Here is a 26,325-nt window from a genome sequence, read left to right on the forward strand (position 1 = left end):
CTTGTTTATATTGACTGTACCCTCCATTGTCAGAGTTGTTGCTCACAAGTTAATTCAGTGGCCAACAATTAAACTGACACCGTCTCAAACTGACACGCAGCATTGACAGACCATATACCTGGTATTTCAAAATGCTGTACGAAATAGATGAAGAAACTGTAGTTGACACACGGAACAAAAATCCTGAAAAACATTGTCGAAAGTTCCAATCGCGGTAGCTTTAACATAATTTTTATGTCTTACTTTGGTTATATTTAACATCATGTTCACATATGCAACAGGATGTTTTTTTTGAGGAAGATAACTTGCTTCTGGTGTTCTTTTACATAAATTATTCCTAAACTAAATATTGTGTACTTCATTAACGTAATAAGGACAATGCAAATCTTAATCCTATACCACGTGAACATATAATCTTTAAGTTTTCATTATTATCTTATCCCTCCAAAATTGCATTTTTACACACAGAAAGTAAAATAGACAATACTCACACACTTTTTAGATACACACTATTTATAAACACTAAGGAAACAGTACAAAATGTCGTTGACATCAGAAAGTTATGTACATGGACAGAATTGTCTGTAAAAGGTCAGGTACAGGCATGAAAGTTAATAAGGGTTTTATATATAAAGGAAAGTTGTAAACATGTAACGTCAACAGTTGCTTTATGTTCACCCGTTTTGACACTTCCACGTATAAATGAACAACACCTTACAAAATAACGTCTCTTGTCCTGGCATCTCCTTTGTATACTGGAGTCTCAAATTCTTCTCGTTTGAGGGCGCTGTCACATATACATTGATACTGGCGTGAAGAAGGGAAATTCAAAAAGTACATTGCAAGTATACTGTGCATCGACACTTCTGAATTCAAATTTCAGTGGAATATTTCACACCTAACAAACAACTATGAATGAATCCTTGTACCTTTTGGAGTCGAAAATTTTCGTTTTAATTGACACCAACCCTTTAAAATTAATTTTGGAATGTTGAAATTCGCAAAACAAATACCTAGATACTTCAACTTGTTGACAGTGAGATACATATGTCCGAAACGACTCCTTCAAGCAAAAGGCAAGTGGATTATCCACTTATCACAAGATTGAGGAATATTGATATCATTACTTCTTTCCCGCCAGGGAAAAATATTACCTCATCTTCTGAAATGATTAAGTTAAATACATCGTGAATTCTTCAAATAAACGTCCAGAAGTTCATTAAAATATGCTCATGCTATTTATACACAAAAACCCTGGATATGTATCGATAAAAGTTGAGAATGATAAAAAAATTCAGAAAAATTCACAGTTATTTTTTCATGAAAAATGTAAATGTGAAGAAACTAATTGCCAATATGGTTATAACCTCTTTATGTACGTTCCATGATCATGTCCTTTGAAATAAAAACTCACGAGATATCAAACTTCGGATACTGACATTGAACCATTGATTGTCGTTTTTTTCACTTTGTTGTCTGTGGTACTGGTAGGGTAAACTTTGTTCACCGTCGCAAGTTTTCTTGTTATCTTTTTTGCCGATGATGCCCGACTTCCAGAGCTGTTGGCCGTTGAAACGATTGCACCATTCTGATTGGCCGTTTGTCCTGACTGATTTGCATTTTTCTGTAGATTGGCATCCTGATCCGCTTCCTGGGAAGTGGATTCGACGATTGTCCTCGGCGTGCCTTCGCCTCCTAGTCCCTTCGTTTCAGAATACCTGTTGAAATTCTCCCCTTGTATACTTCCAAGCGCGCTGTCTGTACTATCTCTGTTATAAAGACGAAAATTGGTATCAAGTTTGAAAATACTGTAGGGTCTCACTAACGAAGAATTGCTGTTTGCGTACACTATCATGACTATGCACCTGGGTCCATTAATTGACATAAGACATGGCTGGTTCTCAGGTACTGCAGGTACGGTGGTGGTTATAGTCATGTAGAGGGCACTTGAACAGAGATATAAGCCTACACATAGACCTTCGAGAAAAACCCTACAAAGCTATTCTCGTCTAATGCTGGTAAGATGATGACGGTGATGACGGCGACAACAACGGCGATGATAAATGATGATGGTGGTGGGGGTGGTGATGATGATGATGGGGGTGGTGATGATGATAATGATGATGATGATGATGATGATGATGATGATGATGATGATTTCGACGACAATGGCATGTTTAAGATGGGGATCCAGCCGTAGAGTTGAGTACAAGAATGATGTATATCACTTCCTTACCGACTTTCTCTCTCCCACTTGGGTAATTTCTTATCAAAGCCTCTCTTGCCAACCAGCCAATATGTTGTCTTTAATCCCTTGCCCTGGAGGAATGGAGACGCATTATTTATTTAAGATTTTCATGCAGTGATGAAATAAGGACAAGATTTTCAATAAAAGTTTGCAAAAACGCAATCTTCTAGCAGCGATGATCATTTTTCGAGATATTATACATGTAATATACTATTGAGAAAGACGTGAGTAACTGTAGTATGGTCCCCGCGAACTCCAACTTGGGTTGGAGTCGGTGGAGACCCATATATGACTGGATATTTCCGTCTCCTGTAGTATTTTATCATACTCTTTTGTGCCTTAAAGGAAATTTTCCACACGTCAAGCCTTGATTTGCGTGGGAAGCCATTGCCTTTGTTTACCGTGCCTTGACTCCGGAACAACTAGTTTGAAATTCGAAAACAAACGTATTGCTTGGACTTTCAAGTGGCCGCAAGTGTCCAAAAGACGTTCTGTTCATAAAGTTGCGTCATACTTACTATATTTTTTGACACCCTATAAATCGATGAAATAAACAAAAATCGTTGGGGTTCTGAATCAGAGAACTCAGCAGTCGAACATAACGTCACCGCGTACGATTGAACGTTTTTTAAAACTACGTACCTTTATATGAGTTTCTCCCCGTAGTCTTGTATCAAAACCACCATCTAAGGCTGTTACAGAATCGTTGAATGATGAACTGATGTGAATTCTGTGCGCTGTTGGAAAATAGCAGCAATGGTTAAACTTTATTAGCTTCAACTTTTGATGTGATTTCTAATATTTTGTTGTTTTTCGTAAAGAAATATAATTGCAGTTATCCCAAATCATGACGAGATACCGCATTTGTGTAAAGTCCAATGTTATTGTTGACAGTGAAATTTTAGCCCGGACTAGAATTCACTGTCACAATTTTGGAACTCTTATACTTCGTATTTCTATTTTCAAACAGATGAATAAGAACATTTGCTGGAACAAAAGTTATGAAAATGCTATCATCAGTTGCAGCTACTCTCCCTATTAGCTAAAAATACTATATATGTGCAGACGTAGGGTAATAAAGACAAGGCATTTCAAAATTATGTTAGTGTGGAACGAGAAACTGTGTTTTACAAACAGAAATGATGTAAAATATATCAACAGTACAGCTATTTGTGACATCTCGTGATAAGATTTATTTAAAAGCTGATGAATCTGCCGTGAGCTTTATATGAAAAATAATGCTTGAAGAAAAATAAGCAAGCATACGTTTGCCTGTCGATTCCATTCTTGAGGCCATGTTGACTGTATCACCAAAGAGACAATACCTCGGCATGGCCACACCGACTACCCCTGCCACGCAAGGACCCGTATGTAGACCTATTCGTATTTGTAGAGGCATCTCCGTCATGTGTCGAATCCTGAAATCCAGGGAGCTGCTCAACATTTCCAGCGCGAGCGACGCTATCTCTCCGCTGTGACGATCTCCATTGCGCACCGGCAAGCCGGATGCCACCATGTAGGCATCTCCTATGGTCTCTACCTTGTACACGTCACGGGTTTCCACGATACCATCGAAACAGACATACAAGTCGTTTAGAAAGTTGACAACCTTAGAAAAGATATACGAGAAAATGAAAGAGATTTGAAAAAGAACACTGGACTTTAAATATCAGCAAAATACACAAGCTTGCAAGTGTCCCACAACTGCATTAGAAGTAGTAGTTCTATGATCGATGGTGCGCGAACATGCCGGTAGGTCATGATTCCACCAGCCAGCTAGCATTCAAACCATACGAGTTCGGTTTCCGATATATTTTCTCGGTGTTTTGTTTGTTTGTTTGTTTGTTTGTTTGTTTGTTTGTTTGTTTGTTTGTTTACGAATACATTGACGGAGTGAATAACAATATAGCTGAAAAATGATGATGTATACGTTTGCTGGTAAAAGCAACAAATATCACATAAAATGTACAAGCAAGAACAACATACTCTGCCCAAACTATCAGCTTACTGCAGGACAAATACATTCAAGTACATATTTGTGCAAACCGTGATGACAATCTAAATCTAGACATGGCTAGTCTATAGATGGAATCATTACTACAACTTAAATACTTCTCACATGTCAAAGTATTCTTAAATTTACAGTAAGTTCTTAGTTTAGAACTACTAGTAACTTCAGCGTGCCAATCCTGAATAGATATATCTAAACATCTCTGTTTAAACTGTAGTAAAGACAGACTGAGATTAACTGAATGCTGATTATCCCATACATCTGAGGATCCAAATTTACATAACAAGTTTTTCACGAAAACATCCCCAGCAATTATAGCCTTTTTCTGCCCTGTCATATTGGTATCTATAGCAATCTTTGACAATCTCTGGTGAATCAATGTGAATACATTTAAACCAAAAACGAAGGATATCTAAATAAATATACATTCGAACAGGGTGTCTCCCTAGCTCACCTCTTGCTGCAGAATTTGCAACATTTGTACGCACACCTAAAACAAACTTACAAAATCTATGATGAATCTTTTCCACATCAAAAGAGTCATGTGTTCCCCATGTCGCACTTACTACCATAAAGTAAAATTGGGAGTATTTTACAATCAAACACCCTAAAAGCAATGTCTGGTTGTAATCCATCCAGTTTATAAAGATTACTTTCAAGAGAGTACAAGACTTTTCTAGCCTGTTCTGAGATAAATTTTTGTGCTTGAAACCAAACACCAGAACTGGAAAACATTACACCTAAATAGTTGTATTTTGAAACAATTTCAATTTTTTGGCCATTCCAGAACCATTTCTCACTTTTCTTTAGGCCACCAGCTTTATGGAACACTATAATTTTGGTTTTGGTAAGATTCACATATCCCCAGATAGCATTAAGTAAATGTAGGGAAACCAATGCTGCTACCACCCACAGACTCACTGGTAGAAGTTGTACCCCAGTCATAGCGTGCAGCAACTGAAGCATCCAACGGCCATATTGGCAGAGGACTTGCCATTCACTGATATCGCATATCTTTTGGAGTGGATATTCCATGTCGCATTTCTCAGCTTACCATAAAACTTATTCACAAAGTTACCTTGTATTTTACTGTCTTGTAGTAAGTATCGACCGATAAAAGTTCCCCAAAATACTGAAAATAATTCAGTATTTACAACAGAGCAGTTGTACCACGAGACTGACTGTTCAAACGCCCTCAAGCGACTCAAGACACAGACACAGACACAGATTTATTCCAAAATTTTACTACTCCCCAGCATGTGCATGGAAATTTATTTTGCTCCTTCAAACAGATAAGTCACACACATTAGAGAATCTTGGTGGATACCTTTTTTATTCTTTCAAAAAACGACAACAGCGTTTGATCGATATTACTGAGTCTGTAACAGCTTAGATATTAAAAACCTCAAGTGACTGTAAAGTTTTTGAAATGTATGTTTTGTACTCGAAAAGCCTGTGGCCTATTATAGTACTGAATAAAGTTTATTGATTGTGCAAACCGTGTTCTTCGTAAACAAACAAACAGAGCCCCCCTAGTTTCTCATGCACATGCACATGCACATGAACACATTTACGAATTTCAGTATCAAAAACTACATAAATTGTTTATGATATTGTGTCATAGTCTCTGTTTTATATATATATATATATATATATATATATATATATATATATATATATATATATATATATATATATATATATATATATATCATAAACTGTACTTCCAATTGAAAATAGAAAAAGACGGGAGAGCGTACCTCCATTGGTGAACTGTTAGAAGCAATCGTCGTGAACCCTACGATGTCCGAGAAGAAAATGGAGACGGCGTCGTAATTTTCGGCAGCAACAGTTTGGCCTCTCTTCAGCTGCTCAGCGACAGTTCTTAGGAAAACCGAAAAGACAGCACATCAAATGTAATGGGGCAGGTAGCTCTTTCGATGGTTTCATATAGACGATGTGTATCTCTTCTTGTGAAGACTTAATTTTGGCCTTAATTACGCGACATACCTGACTAGTCATCATTCTCTTTGTGCGTGCTGCTGTAAGTCCTCTGTGTGTACATACTATCTTAATGTTGTTCCCAGCATTAAGATAGTATGCGCCTCGAAATACAGACTTGAACTTTTGCTAAAACTTTCCGTAAGGAAACTTTAAACCAACCCATTTCGAAATCAAGAATAGAGATCAGGGGTCATCGTGCAAAATTTGGCACCAGAGAAACAAATTACTTATTATTTCCAAACGCTTGAAATTCGAAATTGCTGCCATCCCTGTGTTAACGCTATGTGGAAAAATTAAATGTTTGAAATTCATAAAAATAAGCCAGTGAAAAGTTTATTTACTCCATGAGCTTCTAAATGAGCTCCCACATTTGTGGTAGACTCTTAGGGACATTCTACCATGTTGTTTCTTCAAGAAATGGAAATTTTAGCCACTATTGTTTTTTCAAAGACTAGGCTTTTCAAGATGACGACAATTGTTAGAATAAATGAGATGTTCAGTATCTCTACCACACAGTATATTGCAAAGCAGATAACAAAGCATAGAAGACATACTCAGGTAACATTCGATAGAGCAACATGTCTGTCTTTTTCTTCTCGTTCACCAACTGTTCCGTCCTCTCTGCGACAATTGCCTCTAGATTGTTGGTGTAGGCTTCCATCATATCGATCATGTTATCCAGGATATGAGCTTTCCTGCAGATAGCACAATTCAAATCCGTGATAAGTGCAGCGTACTTACCAATGGCAGGTCTCTCTTTTTTTCGCTGCACACTTTCAGGGCAGTGAGAGAGTGTACTCTGGTGTTTAAATAGGGAGTTGGGGTTCTATTTCAGCATTTGACGAATTGTTCATCATTTTCTTTTCTAAACGTAGATCTCTTTCTACTGCTGAAAGTATGTCTAATTACTTCGTGTTCAACTTCTTAACACTACCTCTATCTGTACGATGCCAAATGCTATTGCTGACAATTGCATTTAGTCCGGACTCGATATTATTCATCAACAATAATATTGCATTTTGTACTCAATACGTTGTGTTTGTATCGTAAATACGTGGTATTCCAACACACTTTAGAAATAAGAAATAAGAAAATCAATCTTTTTCTTGAACAAAACTAATGAATAATATTATCAAAAGTCACAGCTATTGTCCCAAAGTACCTGATAACACTCGTGCATTTGGAAGATGTCGAGCATTTATAAGACATATGCTTACAGAATATAATGATGATGACATAACAACATGGATAAGTTGTCTTGTTCTGAAGTGGTTAACAAGTAAAGTAACAAAATCGCTCAAGTGAATTCATTCACCGAACAGCGGCACCGTACAGGGGCAGCTAGATATTTCCCCCCATGTCGACTTTTTTCAAAATGAAATGTTTGCTGTCAACACAGTGTTAGTACAAGTGGTATATATAGTGAAACTCATAATCGTACACATTCACCTCGTGCTCTTATTAGTCAGCAAATAACAATACGTTCACAACTCAATATTAAGAAGCTCGGGGTGTACGTGAAGTTGACGATCGACACTTACTTTCCTTTATTGATCGCCTGGACGGTTTTCCGAATTTCGCCGAAGTCCGGCCGTTCCATCGGGTCTTCGGCCCAGCACTTCAGCATGAGCAGTTGGATTTCCACCTTGATATCCGAATCAATCGGCATGTACGGACGGTATGGCGGATCCTCGCACTCCTTGACGTGCTCTACAATATCTGCAACAGTTGGAAAAATAACGGGACAAAAGGGGCTTAATTTTCGTTTCTGGAAATCCAGCGATAGTGAAACTTCGTTGCTGTGGCTGCTTTGAAGTCGAAGAAATGAAGTCGTGGTTTTCTTTCTCGTGACGGTGCAACTATTTAAGCTTAAATCGTTTTGCAACGAGATTACTTTGAAGCAGATTTAACCCCCCCCCCCCAAAAAAAAAAAAAAGTAACAAAAAACCAACAAATCATTGTAAAATCTTACCTCTTGGTTCCTCTTCATTTAAATAGTACGGCTCGCTGCGGTAAGCTATTTCGTGGATAATTATTCCAAAACTGTGTACGTCTCCCTTCTGCGATCCTTTCGGCGGTGGGTTCTCCATCCGGAGAAGTTCCGGTGCCGTCCACAGCTTGCCTAGATAATGATTGATTCAGAAAAAAAACATAATGGCGGCGAATTGTATGACTGCTACATCATCAGGCGGGGAAGGGGACTCGGAGGTTTCTCCAGACACTCCACACGACGGAGTACTGTTGATAGAACAGTAGGGGTAAAAAGGATCTGATAGAATTGAAACACTTGATTCTTGCGGAAAAGTTTCTCAGAGCCAGCTTATGTGCCCTGGCGGGGGTAGTGCTTGTTACTTATGTTTTTATAGGGATATTAAAAAAAACATCAACTTTTGACGCAAGCTGATAGATAAAGTCTTTTTAGGAGGGGGCCTTCTGTTGTTCTTTCAACGTTTTCGGCTCTTCTTATCTCCTTCCCCTTCCCCTTGATGTTTATCTGGACAAGTTAAAAATAATCAAATCATTGATAAATATCAAATACCAGTGACAACGCCACAGCCCACTGAAATGTCATCTTAATATTATGAAAACATTTGCCGGTGATTTTAACAGCGCCCTCAGTTAAACATTCATTTGCACTTCTAACCTCTGTAATACTGATATTCGGCAACATCTTCAGAATCGAAGTCCGTCTTGAGTATACCTAAATCCGTAATCTTTACCACCCATCGACTGTCTACTACGCAGTTACTTGATTTAAGGTTGCCATGGGAACGGATACTACTCTTATGTATAAATTCCATGCCCTTTGAACAAAAATGAGAAAGCTCACATTATTCACAGCTCTCAAAATAATCTGAAGAGCAGAAAATATTTTTCGAAGACACATGCGAACTTTGTTGGTTATACCTAACCAGCTGGCTGAGCCAGGCTACACTGAGCTCAAATCAGCGCAGAGCCAACAAGAGATGTGAGCCTCTTTTTTCTAATACTCAAATGACTTTGTGACTTCGAATTCGTCTCATTCATTGTCTGGAATTAAACTGAAATCCTGCGTAATGGGCGAGGTAAATGGTTTTAACAATGAAAATGAGAGCAATATTTTGTTTTCCTCGCAACTTTATTTTCCCTCCATTTTAAGTTTTCTCGTATTTGTTACACGATGAATATATTGCAGAAATACTAATTTGAGGCGAGATGAATAATATGTGTTTTGCTAGTCTTGAAGACAATAATCTACATTTTTTGAATAACTAGGAAGTGTCACAGATCATCCCAATTAAAACTTGGACATAGGAAAATAACGTCAACATAAAATATGAGTTGTTTTGCTCTAATCAAATGCATTAACTCCCAATTATGTCAATTGAATACCAGTATCGGATTCCTGAAAGTCCATTTACCTTGGCTACGTCTGTACAAAATGATATCTTGAACATCTCATCGATAGTGATGTCATCATTCTGGATAATATCCTGTGATTGGAGGGAAACAAATGATGTTAGTGATTCTTACATAAATTTTTGACAAAAAAATCCTAATATACCAGTAAACCCTGACCTGCTCTTCTCAACTGATCTTCTAATTTACTAACTATGCGTAACCTCGAGCGATCAATGGATGGATTATATGTCAAATTCCGAAATGGTTACATCCGTCCACAGATCGATTTAGTGCCTGAAACTCGTAAAAAATTCTGGTCTGAGTACTTGTTGTTACCTCAGAGTATACTGCAACGAAGGATTGTACTCCCCTATAGGCAGACACACGTCATACGTAAACATTAATCTCTCTCTCTCTCTCTCTCTCTCTCTCTCTCTCTCTCTCTCTCTCTCTCTCTCTCTCTCTCTCTCTCTCTCTCTCTCTCTCTCTCTCTCTCTCACAAATTACTTAAAGTACAAAGTGATAATATCTGTTTCTTATGTTTTATGAATCTTGCAATCTTCAAAACAGACCTGAAGATTGTAGGATGCATGGAACTCAGTAGTTGATATTATTATTGTGTGTTTGAAGAAATTTGTTATTGTTTATATTAAACATCTTGCTTTGGTATCGAGCACTGTAATTTCTCACTAGGACATATATATATACTTTCTTAACACACACATACACACACGCACAGACACACACACACACACACCACACACACACATATATATATATATAAATATATATATGTATATGTGTATATATATATATATGTATATATATATATATAATATATATATATATATATATATATATATATATATATATATATATATATATATATATATATATATAATTTGAAGCTCGGAAGTCCCAATAACTCACCATTAGACTTCCTCTGGCACAATAATGCATCAGTATACATGCGTGATCTCCCTCTGGGACGGCACCCACAAATATGTTGATATTGTCATGTTGAAGTTCACGAAGCTGTTCATCGAATTTGTAGAAAAAGAGGAAGAAGTGTTTTCATCGGAAAAGTAATCATTCCGAAGTGGTTAAGACAATACGTTGACCCTTCGCAATTAATGATTTGGCCGTTTGTTCTGGTACACATAACTTTCGCTCAATATCTATTAATTTTGTAATGGACAATCAGCATATTCCCCCATGTTAAAAATTCAAGACAGGTGTCCAAGCTCTTCTCGGTTCAACGTTATTTGAACCGTATGCTACCAGTCTTTTAATATTCATCGATAGCAAACATCACTTGATCTGTCGTGACGTTATTGATACATTTCTGGTCCATGACTGGACTCGTTCAAAGTATTCCCTTCCTGCATTTTGTCTTCCGGTGGAATTTCTTCGGAGTAAACAATGAGAGTCACTTTCATTCAGGTGAATTCAAGCAAAACTTTCGCTTTCGACCTACTGCGCAGACTCTAATATATCGTGATGAAACCAAAACTTGCGATAGCAAAACTTGAATAATTTCGTAATTTCACAAGAAACATTTGTTAAAAATACTTTAGCTAATAAATCTTGGACCAGCGGTATTGCTCTGGAGGAATGAATGAACGAGTGAATGAATGAATGAATGAAAGACAAATCGCTGTAATACTGTATAATCGGGGAATTATGTCTTATTGAAACTTACTGTTTTCAGATCTTTTAGCAAATCTTTGGTTAACTTAAAATATTTTGGATTTATAGTCTTGAGAGCAACTATTGAGCCCTGGAAAGAGAGAGAGAGAGACAGAGAGAGACACACAAAGAGAGACAGAGACAGACAGACAGACAGACAGACAGACAGACAGAGAGAGAGAGAGGAGAGAGAGAGAGAGAGAGGAGAGAGAGAGAGAGAGAGAGAGAGAGAGACAGAGAGAGACACACAAAGAGAGACAGAGACAGACAGACAGACAGACAGACAGACAGACAGAGATGATAACGCGTAAATATCAAATGTTCATATGACACCAAAAACATTTCTATTATCGAAATTTGTCTCTGATCAACACCTAAATAAGGGGATTAACTATATGCATGAGTGTTTTAGAATATATTTTTTGATTTGTCAAAAGGCTTGAGGACAGAGTGCATTATTTTCGGCAATAACTAATTTAGTTGAATACAGCTGGAACCACTGGATTTCGTCTTACTGTTAATTTTGCTTTCTGGAAAACGAAGTGCAATTTCGAATACCAAACGTTTACAATGTAATATTGCATTGACTTTACAACATGGAATTAAATAAAAAAACCTATTAGCTGGGAAAACTACGCCAGATGATCTATCTCTTCGAATGTGTCACTTCAGTTTTGGTCGTGATATATTCTAAGAGATCGATTATCTGTTTTTTTTTCTAGCCGGTCTAAGTTCCGTGGGATTTTGTACACATGCTGCTAAAACATACCTTGTATATTCCAATAGGTGCAAAAAGTTGGTTCTGATTTGCCGATAAACTTGTCAGCGATGAAATACCACCGACTGTCGAGCGACTTTCCTGCAATTTTACAACGATGAAAAATATCCTGATCAATGGTCATGCATTAAACTTCATTCAGAGTTCTTTAAAATAACACAAAAAATTACAACGGCTTCGCCCAAGAAGAAAGCTGTTCCTGGTCAGTACGCGGATCGCTTTAAAGCCTTCAGGTCAACAGATTATTGTTCGATTTCTGTCAGTTTGAGGAGCAGAGATCAAAAAGTTGCAAGATAATGTGCCAACAAACTAACACTTTCTCCCGAGATTTTAATATCAAGAATTCAATACAGCATATAGAAATTAGCCGTTATATGTTTGGAAAGTAGACTGAACTGGAAATGTCGTTATATCTATGGTATGAATATGTTTCTTACTTTGCCGATTTTTCGTCTGGAACTCAGCCCTGTGAGTTTGGCGAACTTTGACCCCGCGTTCGACATGGCAGCTGGAAATCCAATCTGTATGTCTTCATATTCGACGATCCATAACATACGTAATATTTCTTTGTCCCGCTTACGTTTCCTGAAATGATACGAGTGCACGTAAGTATGAACCGACTAGAGGAGTAAAATTTATAACATTAGGAATACACAAAACAAACTGAATACAGTCATACGGCCAAATTCTTTATGTATATGTTAGTATGTATCATACGTGTGTGTATAGATATGCATGTCTGTCTGTCTGTCTGTCTGTCTGTCTGTCTGTCTGTCTGTATGTATGTATGTATGTATGTATGTATGTATGTATGTATGTATGTATGTATGTATGTATGTATGTATGTATGTATGTATGTACGTACGTACGTATGTCTGTATGTATGTATGTATGTATGTATGTATGTATGTATGTATGTATGTATGTATGTATGTATGCATGCATAAACATGGTAAACTGTGTATCTGCCTGATTATTTGTGTATGGTACTATATTTGGTATGTACGGATTACTGGAGATCAACCTTTAAATTGCATATATTGCACAAAGAGTTACCATTACACAATTAATTGCCACTTATTAGGGGATCACATATTGACCCGGTAGCTTTTACTGGTGTACGAGCAATATACTTGTACTTACGTGTAAATGATATATAGAATAGTTGCCAGGATGACGGCACCAAAAAGGGGCAGTAGAACTTGCAATGTGAACGACTGAATATCAACTGCAAGATAGGAGAAACTTGTTACTTTATTAGTTTTATAAAATTTTTCACAAGGGTTTAATATACTACTTGATTTCGACTTCCATTAGTTATCCGTCTATGAGTTGCCCTGACGTGTACTATGCACTCTACGACCAAGCTATTTTCTGCATCGCCGTAAAGTTTAATTATATGTTCTGAAATATTAAATTCGATTGAAATCGATGGATGAAAATGGGTTTCCGTTTTAATTCAGTCATAAAGCATTACGTAAATAAAGTCGACTATCGGTGATATGAGAACATCGACACGTGTTGCTGACGATTTCCGACATCGTCATGATTTTGTAACCGTCTGGTGAGTACTTACAGGGACAGCCTCGAAAACCGCACTCTGGAATCGCTGGGGGCGGTGTTATGCTTCCACCTGGCCATATTATCACTTTGTCTGGGTGTTCCTTGTACAGCTGAGAATTGAAATAGTCCATCAATACATTAACATTAAACAGTTAGAACAGAGATTAATTCGCAATTATTTTGAACTTCCCGAATTAAGCTTAAAACCCTTTCAGACCTGAGCACCTATAGGTTTGCTCTGATAGCTAAGGTTACCTGAAAGTCAGGCCTCAGGATTTTTCCAACCATCACATGAAAATAAAGCATATGCAGAGGTAGACGTGTTGCCTTTGACTTTGGCGCTCAAAAGGTTAACCCTTTGAGCGCCAAAGTCAATCTTTGTCACCCATATAAAACATACCTAAGTCAATTTTTGTCGTTTTTTTTTTTGGAAAATTTTGATAAAATCTGTGGCAAATGCAATGTTGTGTTCATTTGGTCCAAAATTATCAGAAAAATTACAGAAAAATTCTTAAAAATTGGTAAAATGTTACACTGAAATTTTGGTGGGAAAAATACAGCACTCAAAGGGTGTAAAGGTAGTGTGAGCTTCGAAAGTGAAAGACTTAAACTTTTGCTCAAACTTTCCTCAAAGAATATTTCAATCATTGTCTTTCAAAATCAAGAATAAAAATCAGGGGTCACCGTGCAAAATTTGGAACTAGAGAAAGAAATTACTCAAGATTAATCGATATTTGAAATTCAAAATGGCCGCCATCCCTGTGTTAACTTTATTGAGAAAAATGAAATTTTCGAATTTCGAAAAACTAAGCCGGATAAAAGTCTTCTTACACACGAGCTTTAAAATGAACCCCCACAAGTGGTATATCAGAAAAGAATTGTAAAAGTTTGAGAGTCCAAATTTTTGTTCCCGAGGCGCGTTCTACCTCAGGCCTAAGCTTTCATGTTTCACATCCGTAAAATGCTATCGGTGCTAAACTGGCCCCATCAAAGATTCGCAATATAGAGCAAGTTTATTCTGAAAGATGCCTCGGGGAAGCCAAATCATCGTATTCTTTCAGCGCTGCTATCATCGCCTATCTAATAAAATGCCATAGGAGATTGTCATCTGGTCATTAATGAGGTAATGTCAGCGTTATTTCATGCAAGGGTTATCTCCCAGTCTTTCAATTGATGTCTAACTTATCTCCCATTTAGAGGACTACCGTGCTTCGTTCTACATTAATTAATTGCGTACAAGTTTCTAAAAATATGCTTGGTCTGTATAAGGTTGTGCTCACAACGGGTGAAAGGTTGTCACCCCTTGATGCTATTGACACTATTTTGTTGCATGTTGGAAGTACTTTATTTTAGGGGTGGGCCATCAGACATCGTGGGGAGGGGGCTTGGAAGATCTCGGGGGGGGGGAAAGATCCCTCTGAAAGGGGAAGAGAAAAAAATATGCCAGAATTAACATAGTCGAAAAAAATACTTCAAGCTGAAGCAGAGAGACAGAAAATAATGCTCTAGAGTCAAGCCCCATCCCAGAATATCAAATGGTCCACCCCTTATATTTTAAGCTGACTGAAAGGCGCTGAGGCATAGGTCGTCTGCACTCTGCCGTGATCCTGCACATGTGGGAGTACTTCGATAAGCTATAATTTTTTGTAGCTGCATATATTGCAATTGGTATTACGTCATCGCATGTCTTTGTCGGGTTGTGGAGAGACAGCTTTTGAAGACCTTTTAGTAATTCATTACCTACTATGCGTCAGATGCTTCTGTCAGTATGGAGACAGAAATGACCTTTCGCCCGAATAAAGCAAGCAGTACTAGTCAAAATGGAGAGAATTCGTTCCTTTGTTGCAGGTAGTGGAAGTTTTAGTGATTCGTTTTTACATTATCCAGATTTGAATAAATAGACTTGTTCACTATGTGACCATGCGACATGTGTTAGTTCTATGTTCTAAAACATGTTATAGAGTCCGGCTAAATTCACTTGTCATGCGCATCAAACTAGGATGTCTCGACACCGCAGTACTTGTTATTTCCACTCTTATCTCCCACATTTTCAATCGTTCGTGCCATGCTTGAAGACGACAAAAATCAGGTTTAGTTGATATGCATGCCTCAGTACATAACAATAATATAAGTTACTGCAGTCACGTGTTTTACACGTGACGTTATAGACGGCTGGATTCGTACCTGTTCCACATTAAAAGCGAAAGAAACCACTTGATATTTGTCCTCCTGAAGATGAAATATACAGAAATCAGGCTCACGGTCCGACACGACATCCGTGGCCACACGTCCCGTGATTCCTGAATTAGACAAGAAAAGAAGAAGAAAACCAAACAAACAAACACAGAATTAATAGAATTATACATGAGAAACTAGATGAGCTACTTCGGTAACTTATTTTTCATCTCTGTGAAAAGCACCATCTGTAGTTTTGGGATCTTGGATTGTCGGACGCCATTTCGAGGAGCATTCATCATAATATCGACGAAACAGCATTCAGCATCAATAGTATTCGTCTTGGATCGATTAAACTACACTGGCGTACATGGCATGAACAAATATGCATAAAACTTTGTACTCTATGCTAAAAGTGGTTAGAATTCATGCACCGGAGACTATTTTTATAAGGAATTCGTTTTTGATTAAAGTGAAAAGAATTCCTCATACATGTTGCTAACGGTGACTGTGAACAAATGGAATCTCGAAAATCAACATTTGTCAGTACCAAGGATTAAACCATTGGAAGTTGAGGTGAGGGTGATGTGAGCTTCTCGCCTTCCGTTATTTGATGCTTTTTATTTTCTAAGTAAGCGGAGAAAGCGTATTTTTTACGAGAATGCAACACTTTTTCAATGTCTAACCATGTAAATATTTTTGCGGAGCAACAAGGCCGCGAAATGTAACAACTATTGCTTTAGAAATATTTTACAATCCTCTTCCAAAGATCAAGTGATCTATCAGTTTCTCTATCTAATCACAGGAATTAAAGTAAGGAATTGAGCTGACTTTCTCCTTCGCATTTCTCAGATTTATTTCAGACGACTTTATTTACGGTTTAGACTGGGCGAAGCATGAATTACAGATAGATTTTCCCCAAATGCCAATTTTAAAATCAAGCATGAATCATAAAATTCTCTTAACTATGAACCATGGATAACGTCAAAAAAGAAATTTCGGGGAAATGCGATATACTTTGGACTTAAGGTGTGCAAGAACTTCATTGCTTCTTTTCTACGATCCAATCACAAATAGTGGTTAAAGTGGGTCTACACATACATTGTGATATGAGATGAGACTTGCCTCGGAATTGTCGGAAGGCCATGGCTTCGAAGATTTCTGTGCCGTTTCGGGGATGGCCACCGTCTTCTAGTACTTCGTGCAGAGCGAGCGCGTAGAGAATGACGGCGTCGTGTAAAAAGCCTGCATAGTAATCGACCTATGAAGATAGAAATTATGATGTTAAAACTAAGGGATATTAGAATATAATGTCATCTTTTTTCGGTGTCTCTTCCATAACTGGCTCGGGTGAAAATTAAAAATAATCAGTAGAATTGCATCATATTGTAAACAATACACCTGAGAAAAGTAGCGTCTTAGTCTCGGGTAGGTGTGATTTCCTAGTGCAAGACTGATTTTTTTTCTAATTTCATTTTCTATAAACTGTTCTTCGACAATTAGCAGACCAGTGAAATTTGTCTATTTTGTTGTGATTAAACCTCATCATTCTGCTGATCGCTAATTCCCTTACACTTGATCTAGCTATCTAGCTACCCGCGTGAAAGATGCAGCCACCGTACTAAAGAACTTCACCACAGCTTAAATGTCTCGTATCTCACCTTTTGGTCCTCTGTCATGTTATAGTTGAAGGGGCTTTGCGAGGTTTTCAGCCTCACGTCGCGCACGAAATCGAAGTACGTTTCGTTGACAGTTCTCGCCATGTACGTGAACGAGAAGTACGCTTCATAGGCGAGCTCTGCCACGTCATCTCGACCGTCGTTTCTGATCCAAGGCTTCTCTGCGTGGGTCAGGTTTATGATGAGATCGCCTCCAATGAAGACGAACTCTCCCTGTGTCATGTCCAACTTGTAGGCTTGGATCAAAAGGTCACGTGTCAAGTCCTCGTTTTCAGGTGTGCAAAACAAGATGACTGCGGAAGAACGGAGCAAAGGAATCGTAGGTGAAAAAGTGTCTGAACTTTACTGGTCAGCGTAAACTTACACCTCTGGAATATCTCTTGTTTATAGACAAAGATAGGCTTTAGGGACCGTTCAGTTTTTACGGCCGGAGGGGGGGGGGCCCGGCAAAATCCAGGGGGGGGGTCATCATAATTTTGGAATCCGCAAAGGGGGGGGGGGGGGCATCGCTTTTTCACTGTTAGGAAAGGGGGGGGGGGTTCACCACATTTTCAAAAACATAATACCAACAATAAAGTTCACTTTATGCCATGGCCATGATCGACTCAACAGACTCTGAAATAGTTTCTATTCATCGTTTTACCAATCGGACAGTCCCTACACAGTCTTGACCGCGATTTTTGATACCCCGTCATTACTGCAAGAGGCTAAAATTCGGTGTATAACTGGCTGGGGTTACTTACTCCTTGCATAATTTTGCATAACTCTCAAAGCATCATTGATCTCGTATTGCGATGGTGATCGAGACAGCAGAACGGTGCGACTCAGCGTTATGTTGTTGAGAGACAGGACTTCGCTCAACTCGTCCAGGCCATAGACACACTCGTTCTGCGATACGGCAATTGCACCTGAAAGAAACATCGAAAGATGTTGTCAAGGTGATGATTTATAGGATAAAGGTATAGTTATGAAATATCGCTAATGATGTAAGAGTAGCTTAAAATGATTTTTTGTAAAATCCTCAAGATATTTACAAAAACAGCAACATTTACACATTGCAAACAAAGATACAGAGTCGTAGCTTGTGAGAAGGCTATACCATAGTCGTATACGAAATCGAGGACTCCCCTTCTCTGCTCTCTGCCTCTGGTACTCTCTCCCTTCCTCTCTCCCTTCCTCCCCTCTCTCCATTCCGTCCTCTCTCTGTCTCTCTCTCTCTCTCTCTCTCTCTCTCTCTCTCTCTCTCTTCTCTTCTCTCTCTCTCTCTCTCTCTCTCTCTCTCTCTCTCTCTCTCTCTCTCTCTCTCTCTCTCTCTCTCTCTCTCTCTCTCTCTCTCTCTCTAATGGTTACACCGGAAGTTGTAAGTTTGCTGTTTCATAAAAAGGCGTCTTTCGTTTTGAAGTTTGAGAAATCTAATCATTTGTTTTAATGGATCAGAGTCATTGGATCAGTGTGTATTACATGCATAATTTGTAATTGAAAAAAATTACAGCTACTGTCCCTTTATTCGAGATTTCAACAGAAGTTCTATGCCTTCTTTCATACACTTGCTGTGTTCATTAGGCTTGGGGAAAATGCGAGCTGCGTTATGACGTGTGGAACGAACGAACTTCTGTCATTCAACTTCTGAAGGACATGGAGATATTTTCTCGTCCAGACGTTCATTTATACGGAAAGACTGAGGATATCATACCGTACGGCCAATGGATCACAGTGGGTCGTCGGCGGAGTATTAAGCTGAAGATGTGTTCAGATAGGCAGTAAAAAACAAATCTATTGTATAGAACCACTGTCTCTCTGATTAGCTACACAGTGACGAACTTTTACGGTAGAATGCGCCTCGGGGACAGACATTCGGAATCTCAGATTTCACAGTACCTTTCTGGTCTACCACGTGTGCGTCCTCATTTTAAAAGTTCATCGAATAATTAAGGTTTTCAACAACTTAATTTTGTGAAAACAAAAATGTTATTTTCCCTCATACATTTACATAACGCAGAAATGGCGGCCATTTTGAATTTCAGGTGTTGGTAAATATCGGATAATTTGTTTCTCTAGTATCAATTTTTTCCACGTGACCCCTAACTTTAATACTTGATTTCGAAAGGTAACGATTTACAGTTTTACGTTTGAGCTGAAGTTTGTCTTTCACCTTCATGGCAGGTACTGCCTTAATTGAAATTAATTACTCTCGGATGTACAAGTATTAACAATTGTCAGAAAACCGGTACAGCTGTTGTAACCGCAAGCGATTTGCAGGACTGATCTTAGATTGGCATTATCGCATCAGGATCTTCAAAACGAAAGATTTGGGAGAGACATTCGGACAAACAAACGACGAGACAGACAGGGAATTATGCACGAGGACAGACAGCAGTCGCAGATGTCGTGACATATGAAAAGCGGTTGTGACAGACCCATCATAAGAAATCAGACGTCTTTCGTTGTTCTCTTAATGCTCTTTCTTACCGAAGCTAAATTTGTTTGTCCGCAACAGTGAAAAAGAAATACGTGACGTGGACAAAAAATTGTTTACTGGCGTTTTTAATCTGAGATATGCTATCGTATCAAATAGACGAGCTGCACTGCTAATCAAGATATTTCATTTAGAACGCTATCACGTAGTCCAACAATCACGACAAAACACAATATGCCTTGAAATGCATATTAAACACCGTTCTATCGTTTGTAAGATTGGAGATTACATGACAATTATGCGAGGGAATCTGTTTCCTTAAACATGACTGGACATGATGCTAGGGCAGGGGTCATCTTATCAAAGACAGAACGTGAGGAGAGTCGGGTACCTGTGAGAGAGAGAGAGAGAGAGAGAGAGAGAGAGAGAGAGAGGGAGAGAGAGAGAGAGAGAGAGAGAGAGAGAGAGGGGGGGGGGGAGAGGAGGAGAATCACCTGACGATTGTTCGATTAAGCTGCCTTTAGCTGTGATTATTTATAATGCAATTTTTTCAGTAAATTATATTTTCTTGTTCTACTTCCAAAATCATAACGATATACCCAGTGTTCAACTCGTCAACACCGCATGTTTATATAAATTTGTTCTCTACAACTAAAGTTTAGTGCTATGTCCGTAGCGCAATGTATATGCAAGGCTAATACTTGAATACTAAATACTGAAAATTTTATCACAAGTTATAGATATTGCCTCTTTAATATGCAACTGATCTGGATGGTAAATTCCTGACCTGTTTCACCAATAGTATTTGATGAAAATTGACATCTGACCGGAGGACAATGTACGCTATCTATTAGGCCTATAAGACCGTGTCGTTTACGTCAATAATTCGAGACTTTCATTTCATCAAGGCAACATGGATAACTATTAATACTTGGTATATGAGACGTTTTAAACCAGTGAACGTGTGTAGTAATAAAGTAATATTCCCATATATATGCAAAATATGACCTAAAACACAAACCGAGCTTTGTTCAATCTCTTGCACGGATTTGTGTAATATTACGTTTGAACCAGAGGACAGAGCCCGTGCCATAATACACGTCACTGGTAGGCGAGTCACCCTTCTTCTCTCATTGATAAACTCTACCGAACGCAAGGTCGATGGCAGGTTCGATCAAACAAGTAGCTTTGAAACAAACGAAAATCTTATTAACAAAATCTTTCAGTGTGTAATCAGTCGGCATTCCAAAGCATTACAATCAAAGAGATTTAAAACTGTGTGCGGTATCGCTGATTGTATCTTCAGAATCACAGATGTCACGTTTGAATTCATGTGACGAGTCAAAATCATCTTGACTGCGTCGCTGTGAGTGTCTTTATTCAAAAAAGAATCACGAACACTGAGAATACGGCAAACAGAAAAGACATATCTTTCTATTTGAAAGAAGCATATTTTTGATGTGGTTCACCAATTGCGCGGTGTATCTATATCTAACAAGTCTTTCCTTTTCATTGTATTTGAATCCACTGACAGAAATTGCTCGTTTAATATCTCTAGCATTAATCTTAAAGTTTTCTTTTGTTTAATCTCGGTTACAGGGACAACAGTTCTGACTTCTGACATTTTCGTACAGTAGTTTTCGTCTAAGGAAACAGGTACATGTCCCATTCTTCTTCCTAAATTATATTGAATTACAGAGTATTGGCCAACTGTGTATATTATTGTTGATAAATTAATTCTGGCCCGGACAAGATCTCATTTGTCAACATCTTGACAAAGTGGGGCGATACACCGTCACACTTTATAATGATATTTAGAAACCATTAAATTTCGGCATAATTTTGTAAAAGAAGAAGAAACTGTTTTTAAAGACACAGCAAAATAATATAAACTTCACCCAAAGTTGAGGATGCACCTTTTTCATCACAAAGTGGGGCATCCCACCTTTGTAAAATAATACTTCTAAATGAGTTGCCAATTTGACCTTGGGGAGGGACAATCAAAAGGGGGAAAGCCTAAGGAACGATTCTTTCAATTTTAAAGTCTGGTAGAGCAGCACTCTTAAGTGCATGATGCGGAGAAAAAAATGTGTCAAAAGCGAACAAGATTGTGTATGAGCATTCTGATCGCTACCTCTTAAAGGTATACAGTCATCTGTAATTTAAATATGCCCATATATGGTCTAAGGGGCGTTCCTTGTATTCAAAATGCCAATGCGAGGGCGCTGTTTTTAAAAAGCGGCTACCCGCTTAAAATCTATGATTGGTTAGATTTTCTCTTTCCATGGTAACTGTGGCAAAATTGGAACAGGTGACAGTATACCTTTAAGATGTAATAGTGCATCCCTTATCCTGTTCACCCTAATCCATATGAACAGGTCCACAATCACAATAGATAACAATGGGTTTGGGCGAAACCATAGTGGTGAAATCGTCGAACTATTTCAGAATGGCTCTCTCGACTATTTTTAAACCGATCAATAAAATCTTCAGAAATCTGTCATTGCGGATGATTTCAGGCAAAACCAACAAGCCTTGCTTGAAACACAGATACCCATTTGCGATCGTAAACGTTCATAAATTTAGGTTTCTCGGGATATCAGCAGTACAGAATAGAATGATCAGTGATATAAATCAATCTTCACTGTTATCAACAAAAATCATTTTATAAAAATCAAAACAAAAAACAAACAGATAAATGTACAAATCTTCCTGGAGACCTCACGCTTATCCTGGGCATTAGCTACATAATTTAATCCCGGATCAGTAGGTCCTATCTGAAATGTTTTATCTTTCCAGTAAATTTGTTCCGTTTATCAACCACTCGGTGAATTCCCCCAAGCATGTAAAAACAAACCAGAATTTTGCTAGTCAGTACTGTACGGTGCGTGTTTGGAATACACTGTTAGTGACAGTCGAAGGGAATTCCGAGCAGAAATCCAACACAACCAACGGATATATAAGATGTATATCCACTTGAGACTGGTAGTAGACCAAAAAACCGGGGTTTATAAAGAGAAAAAACATCTCTAGGGGTGACGTCTATTTCAGTATACCTACGTGCTAGTGACAACGTGATGTCGGTTTTACGATGGAAAATTGTGACTTTTCAAGGTATTTCTGAAATTGTTCGATTGCTGTCAGATATAACAGCCGCGAAATGACCGTACCATTGAGGTTCATTGATGCAAAGCGCAAAGCCATTCACACACAAAGGCCAAGTTGATTCCAGGAAAGAAAGCCTTCTTTGAAATTCAAGAACCTCTTAAGAAACACAAACGGATGAAATTTAGCGATGTATATGGGTTATACCAGAGCAGCCTTGGTTGACATGCACGTCGTGACTGTTAAAACTGTATCAAGACTGAATCGCCCTTTGTTAGGCTAGAGTAATTTAGATACTTGACATATTATCCCTGAAGATCCGAGTCAATTTAAATCTCAATATTTGCATTCATAGAATTTATGAGTGCCGTGCCCTCTCATTTGTCATTACTGTGGTCATAATTTGTCCGCTTCTGACAAGCCAGTGTCACCCATACTTCTGAATAAATGGGACAATTGCCGCTGGCCCTCGTCAGCCGGTAGCTTTGACAGTCGACGTCCGTTAACTCAGGTATGTAGTTCCTGAAGCCTAAACTATGCTCATCTTAACGTGCACTCGGTCGAGAATCGCAAAATGTACATGCGTGAATATTTCCGGACTACGTGAGACATAACAGGTGTATACAGCTGTTATATTTCAATCTATTTTCCTACAAATAATTCTGATCCAGTGATGTCATGTCGGCACGCACTCATCACTATGGGAGTCTGTTTGGACATTTTCTATGGGAAAATTCCCAATACTATGTAATACTATGTTTAGCCCATGAATACAACGTGCCTACGACTTATTTTCTTTTTCCTTTGCTAATAGGCCTTGGAGTGCCTTCGGTCGTACCGATATCATTTCTATCCAGCGCATTAGATAAAGATGAGCACAAATATGTTATAATAAGTGTGCCGAATATACAGAGAATAAAGACTTTGTATAAGGTGATGAACCCATTAAGTTGAAGTACTACGAATTACGTCAAAATTAGGTTGTGGTGTCATTTTCTTGAAACTTTGCACAAATATTCTTGGAAGTTGTGCAAGTGCAAAAATGAAATAAAAAATGGGGGTCACCACGCTCGTTTCCATGGAAACGGACGTTAAAATGGCGTCGTTAGAAATAAATAAAATGATATAATTCACTTAAACTAAAGAAGTAATTATAAACGCTTAGCAAATGAGTTCATTTTAATAAAAACCAAGAATTAAGATCAATATCTATCGAATGTATAGTTTTCATGATGTTTGTAAAGAAATTTTAACATAAGTATCGATTACAAAATGACGATATCGAAATTATATCACTACATAATTTTCTAACTTTCTTCCTGTCGCTTTGAATGGTGTCATTTTGACCAAACTTGGCGAATAAAATCCTGACATAATACCATTTAGTTTACACTTTTAATGAAAGGGTGTCACCACGCTACTTTTTACAATATCTCCAGGTGAATGGGTGATATGCGCCATGTAAATGGGAGAGAAATGTTAATTTTGCTCTCATATTGAATAAAAACCAGCTTCTTAGGGGGTCAAAATATGACAAGGTTAAAGGTCACATGTATTTCTAAGGGACTGGGTCAAAAAATAGGTAAAAGCGCAATTTCAACAATGACAGATGATGTTAAATACATGCGCTACAAAATAACCCATTTGCGGCAGGCCGGAGTTAAATCTGCGCAGTAACGTTCTAAAGCGTGTGCGCGTCCGAATTCAGCGCCCTTTACCTTAAGACTAGAATTTTCTACCCCTAAACTCCCAAACCTTGTCCTGCTTTACTAGAAATAAGATTTAATCTACTCACCAACTATGTTCCATTCGTAGAAGAGGAACATGGAAAGAAATGCCTGGGTGAACTTGGAGGCTGGAGCATACGTCCTGGCTAGCGTTGTGTAAACAGTCTTGTCTCTTAGGGCTTCGTTATTGGCGTGCCATGATACCACTGGTAGGTTGAAGATGGATGCCATCATGGCTACTGTACTGGCGGCTGCAGGGCAAAAAAAAAAAATAATCCAAGTCGACTTGTTACAGTAAAATGACGACAACGTGCAACATGGTCATTCAAGGAATTTCCTAAGCTGACCCAGGAATATCATTTCGAGAGGAGGGAGAGCGAGGGAGGGACCGGGGGAGGGACATTTTAGAAAATGTTTTCTCCGTCTTATTCATATTGACACAGAATCCACACTTAGAATATTTTGAATCTCAAACATCGGTAAATATATGTTCATAGTTGCTTCTCTAATCCAGATATTTACGAAAAAGAGAGTAAACTTTTTAAAATTTTCATTTTTAAGAAGCAGGGTGTCTGCGTATTATTTGAACTGCCTTTCGACTGAACGTCATGCGATCATGGTGCACCGAGATGAAGACAATCTTTGCCGAATTTATAGTCTGTCGGTGAGGCTGGTCGTAAAATGAACGCCAGACAAAATGATTTTCCGTCGTGACACCAGGGAAAGTCTAAACTCACATTGAGACTAACTCTCATTTTTGTCTGCTATGTAGTAAGCGACATCGATCTCTAGGAATCTCGCTCTTTTTACTCACTTACTCACTTTCAAAATTTCAGCTGAAACACTCGGCCAGAGAATCAATCCGACGTGTGCTCAATAAATTTGCACCTTTGGTATCTCTGTTAAGGTAAGCGAAATAGTAGGGAAAGTCGAAATTATTTCCTTGTCTTCTTTCTTCCTTTTTGTTTCCTTTCTTAATCGTTTATGCGGAGATGCGATCTGAACTCAAGCAATTAGAGTCCCTGTCTGAAGCTAAATGTATTTCAGTTTAACATTTATACTATACTGCCATATAATAATAAATAGTACTAATTTTTTTCTTATAGAGCGCATTGCATTTAAGTCTCAAAGCGCTTTACAAAACACTAAAAATAAAAGAGATAAAAGAATAAATAAAAAAATTGAGATAAAAACCTAAAAACAAACCTGTCTAGGAACAAAAAGATCTAAAAAGGTACGTTTTTAACTACGTTTACAAACTACGTTTACGTTTACAAACTACGTTTACAAACTACATTTGCAACTTCTAAAATGTTCATAAAAATTACCTACCCTTACCTGAGATAGTAAGGCATTCCACAAACGGGGCGCACAAACAGAAAGGGCCCTATTGCCATAAAAGCTGTGTTGCAAACTGGCTAATGCAGAATGATCGCATCACTGGACTGGGACCTAAGGGTGCTACCAGTATCACGTACTTTAGGCATTTCTGCTAGATAATCTGGGGCTTGGCCAGGCAGTGATAATTTGTTCAAGCCAAGAAATTTAA

General features: G+C 38.2%; 1 protein-coding gene across 1 annotated transcript in view; it reads right to left on the reverse strand.

The window, feature by feature from the left end:
* Positions 1-500: 500 nt before the first annotated feature.
* The window catches only part of LOC139145212 (atrial natriuretic peptide receptor 1-like), a 38,620-nt gene continuing 12,795 nt past the window's right edge, over positions 501-26,325 (reverse strand). The window contains exons 2-22 of the mRNA XM_070716213.1: positions 24,845-25,027; positions 18,272-18,436; positions 17,511-17,821; positions 16,975-17,110; positions 15,859-15,974; positions 13,688-13,784; positions 13,255-13,339; positions 12,549-12,696; positions 12,103-12,192; positions 11,347-11,424; positions 10,575-10,679; positions 9,665-9,736; positions 8,908-9,067; positions 8,236-8,385; positions 7,805-7,982; positions 6,818-6,958; positions 6,020-6,143; positions 3,515-3,857; positions 2,891-2,985; positions 2,237-2,319; positions 501-1,769 (exon numbers count right to left, since the gene is read on the reverse strand). Of these exons, the coding sequence (XP_070572314.1) occupies positions 1,421-1,769; positions 2,237-2,319; positions 2,891-2,985; positions 3,515-3,857; positions 6,020-6,143; positions 6,818-6,958; positions 7,805-7,982; positions 8,236-8,385; positions 8,908-9,067; positions 9,665-9,736; positions 10,575-10,679; positions 11,347-11,424; positions 12,103-12,192; positions 12,549-12,696; positions 13,255-13,339; positions 13,688-13,784; positions 15,859-15,974; positions 16,975-17,110; positions 17,511-17,821; positions 18,272-18,436; positions 24,845-25,027 (3,209 nt within the window). The 3' untranslated portion in view covers positions 501-1,420. The remainder of the gene's footprint in view (positions 1,770-2,236; positions 2,320-2,890; positions 2,986-3,514; positions 3,858-6,019; positions 6,144-6,817; positions 6,959-7,804; positions 7,983-8,235; positions 8,386-8,907; positions 9,068-9,664; positions 9,737-10,574; positions 10,680-11,346; positions 11,425-12,102; positions 12,193-12,548; positions 12,697-13,254; positions 13,340-13,687; positions 13,785-15,858; positions 15,975-16,974; positions 17,111-17,510; positions 17,822-18,271; positions 18,437-24,844; positions 25,028-26,325) is intronic.

Source organism: Ptychodera flava, chromosome 12 (genome assembly GCF_041260155.1).
Source record: "Ptychodera flava strain L36383 chromosome 12, AS_Pfla_20210202, whole genome shotgun sequence".
Taxonomy (NCBI): domain Eukaryota; kingdom Metazoa; phylum Hemichordata; class Enteropneusta; family Ptychoderidae; genus Ptychodera; species Ptychodera flava.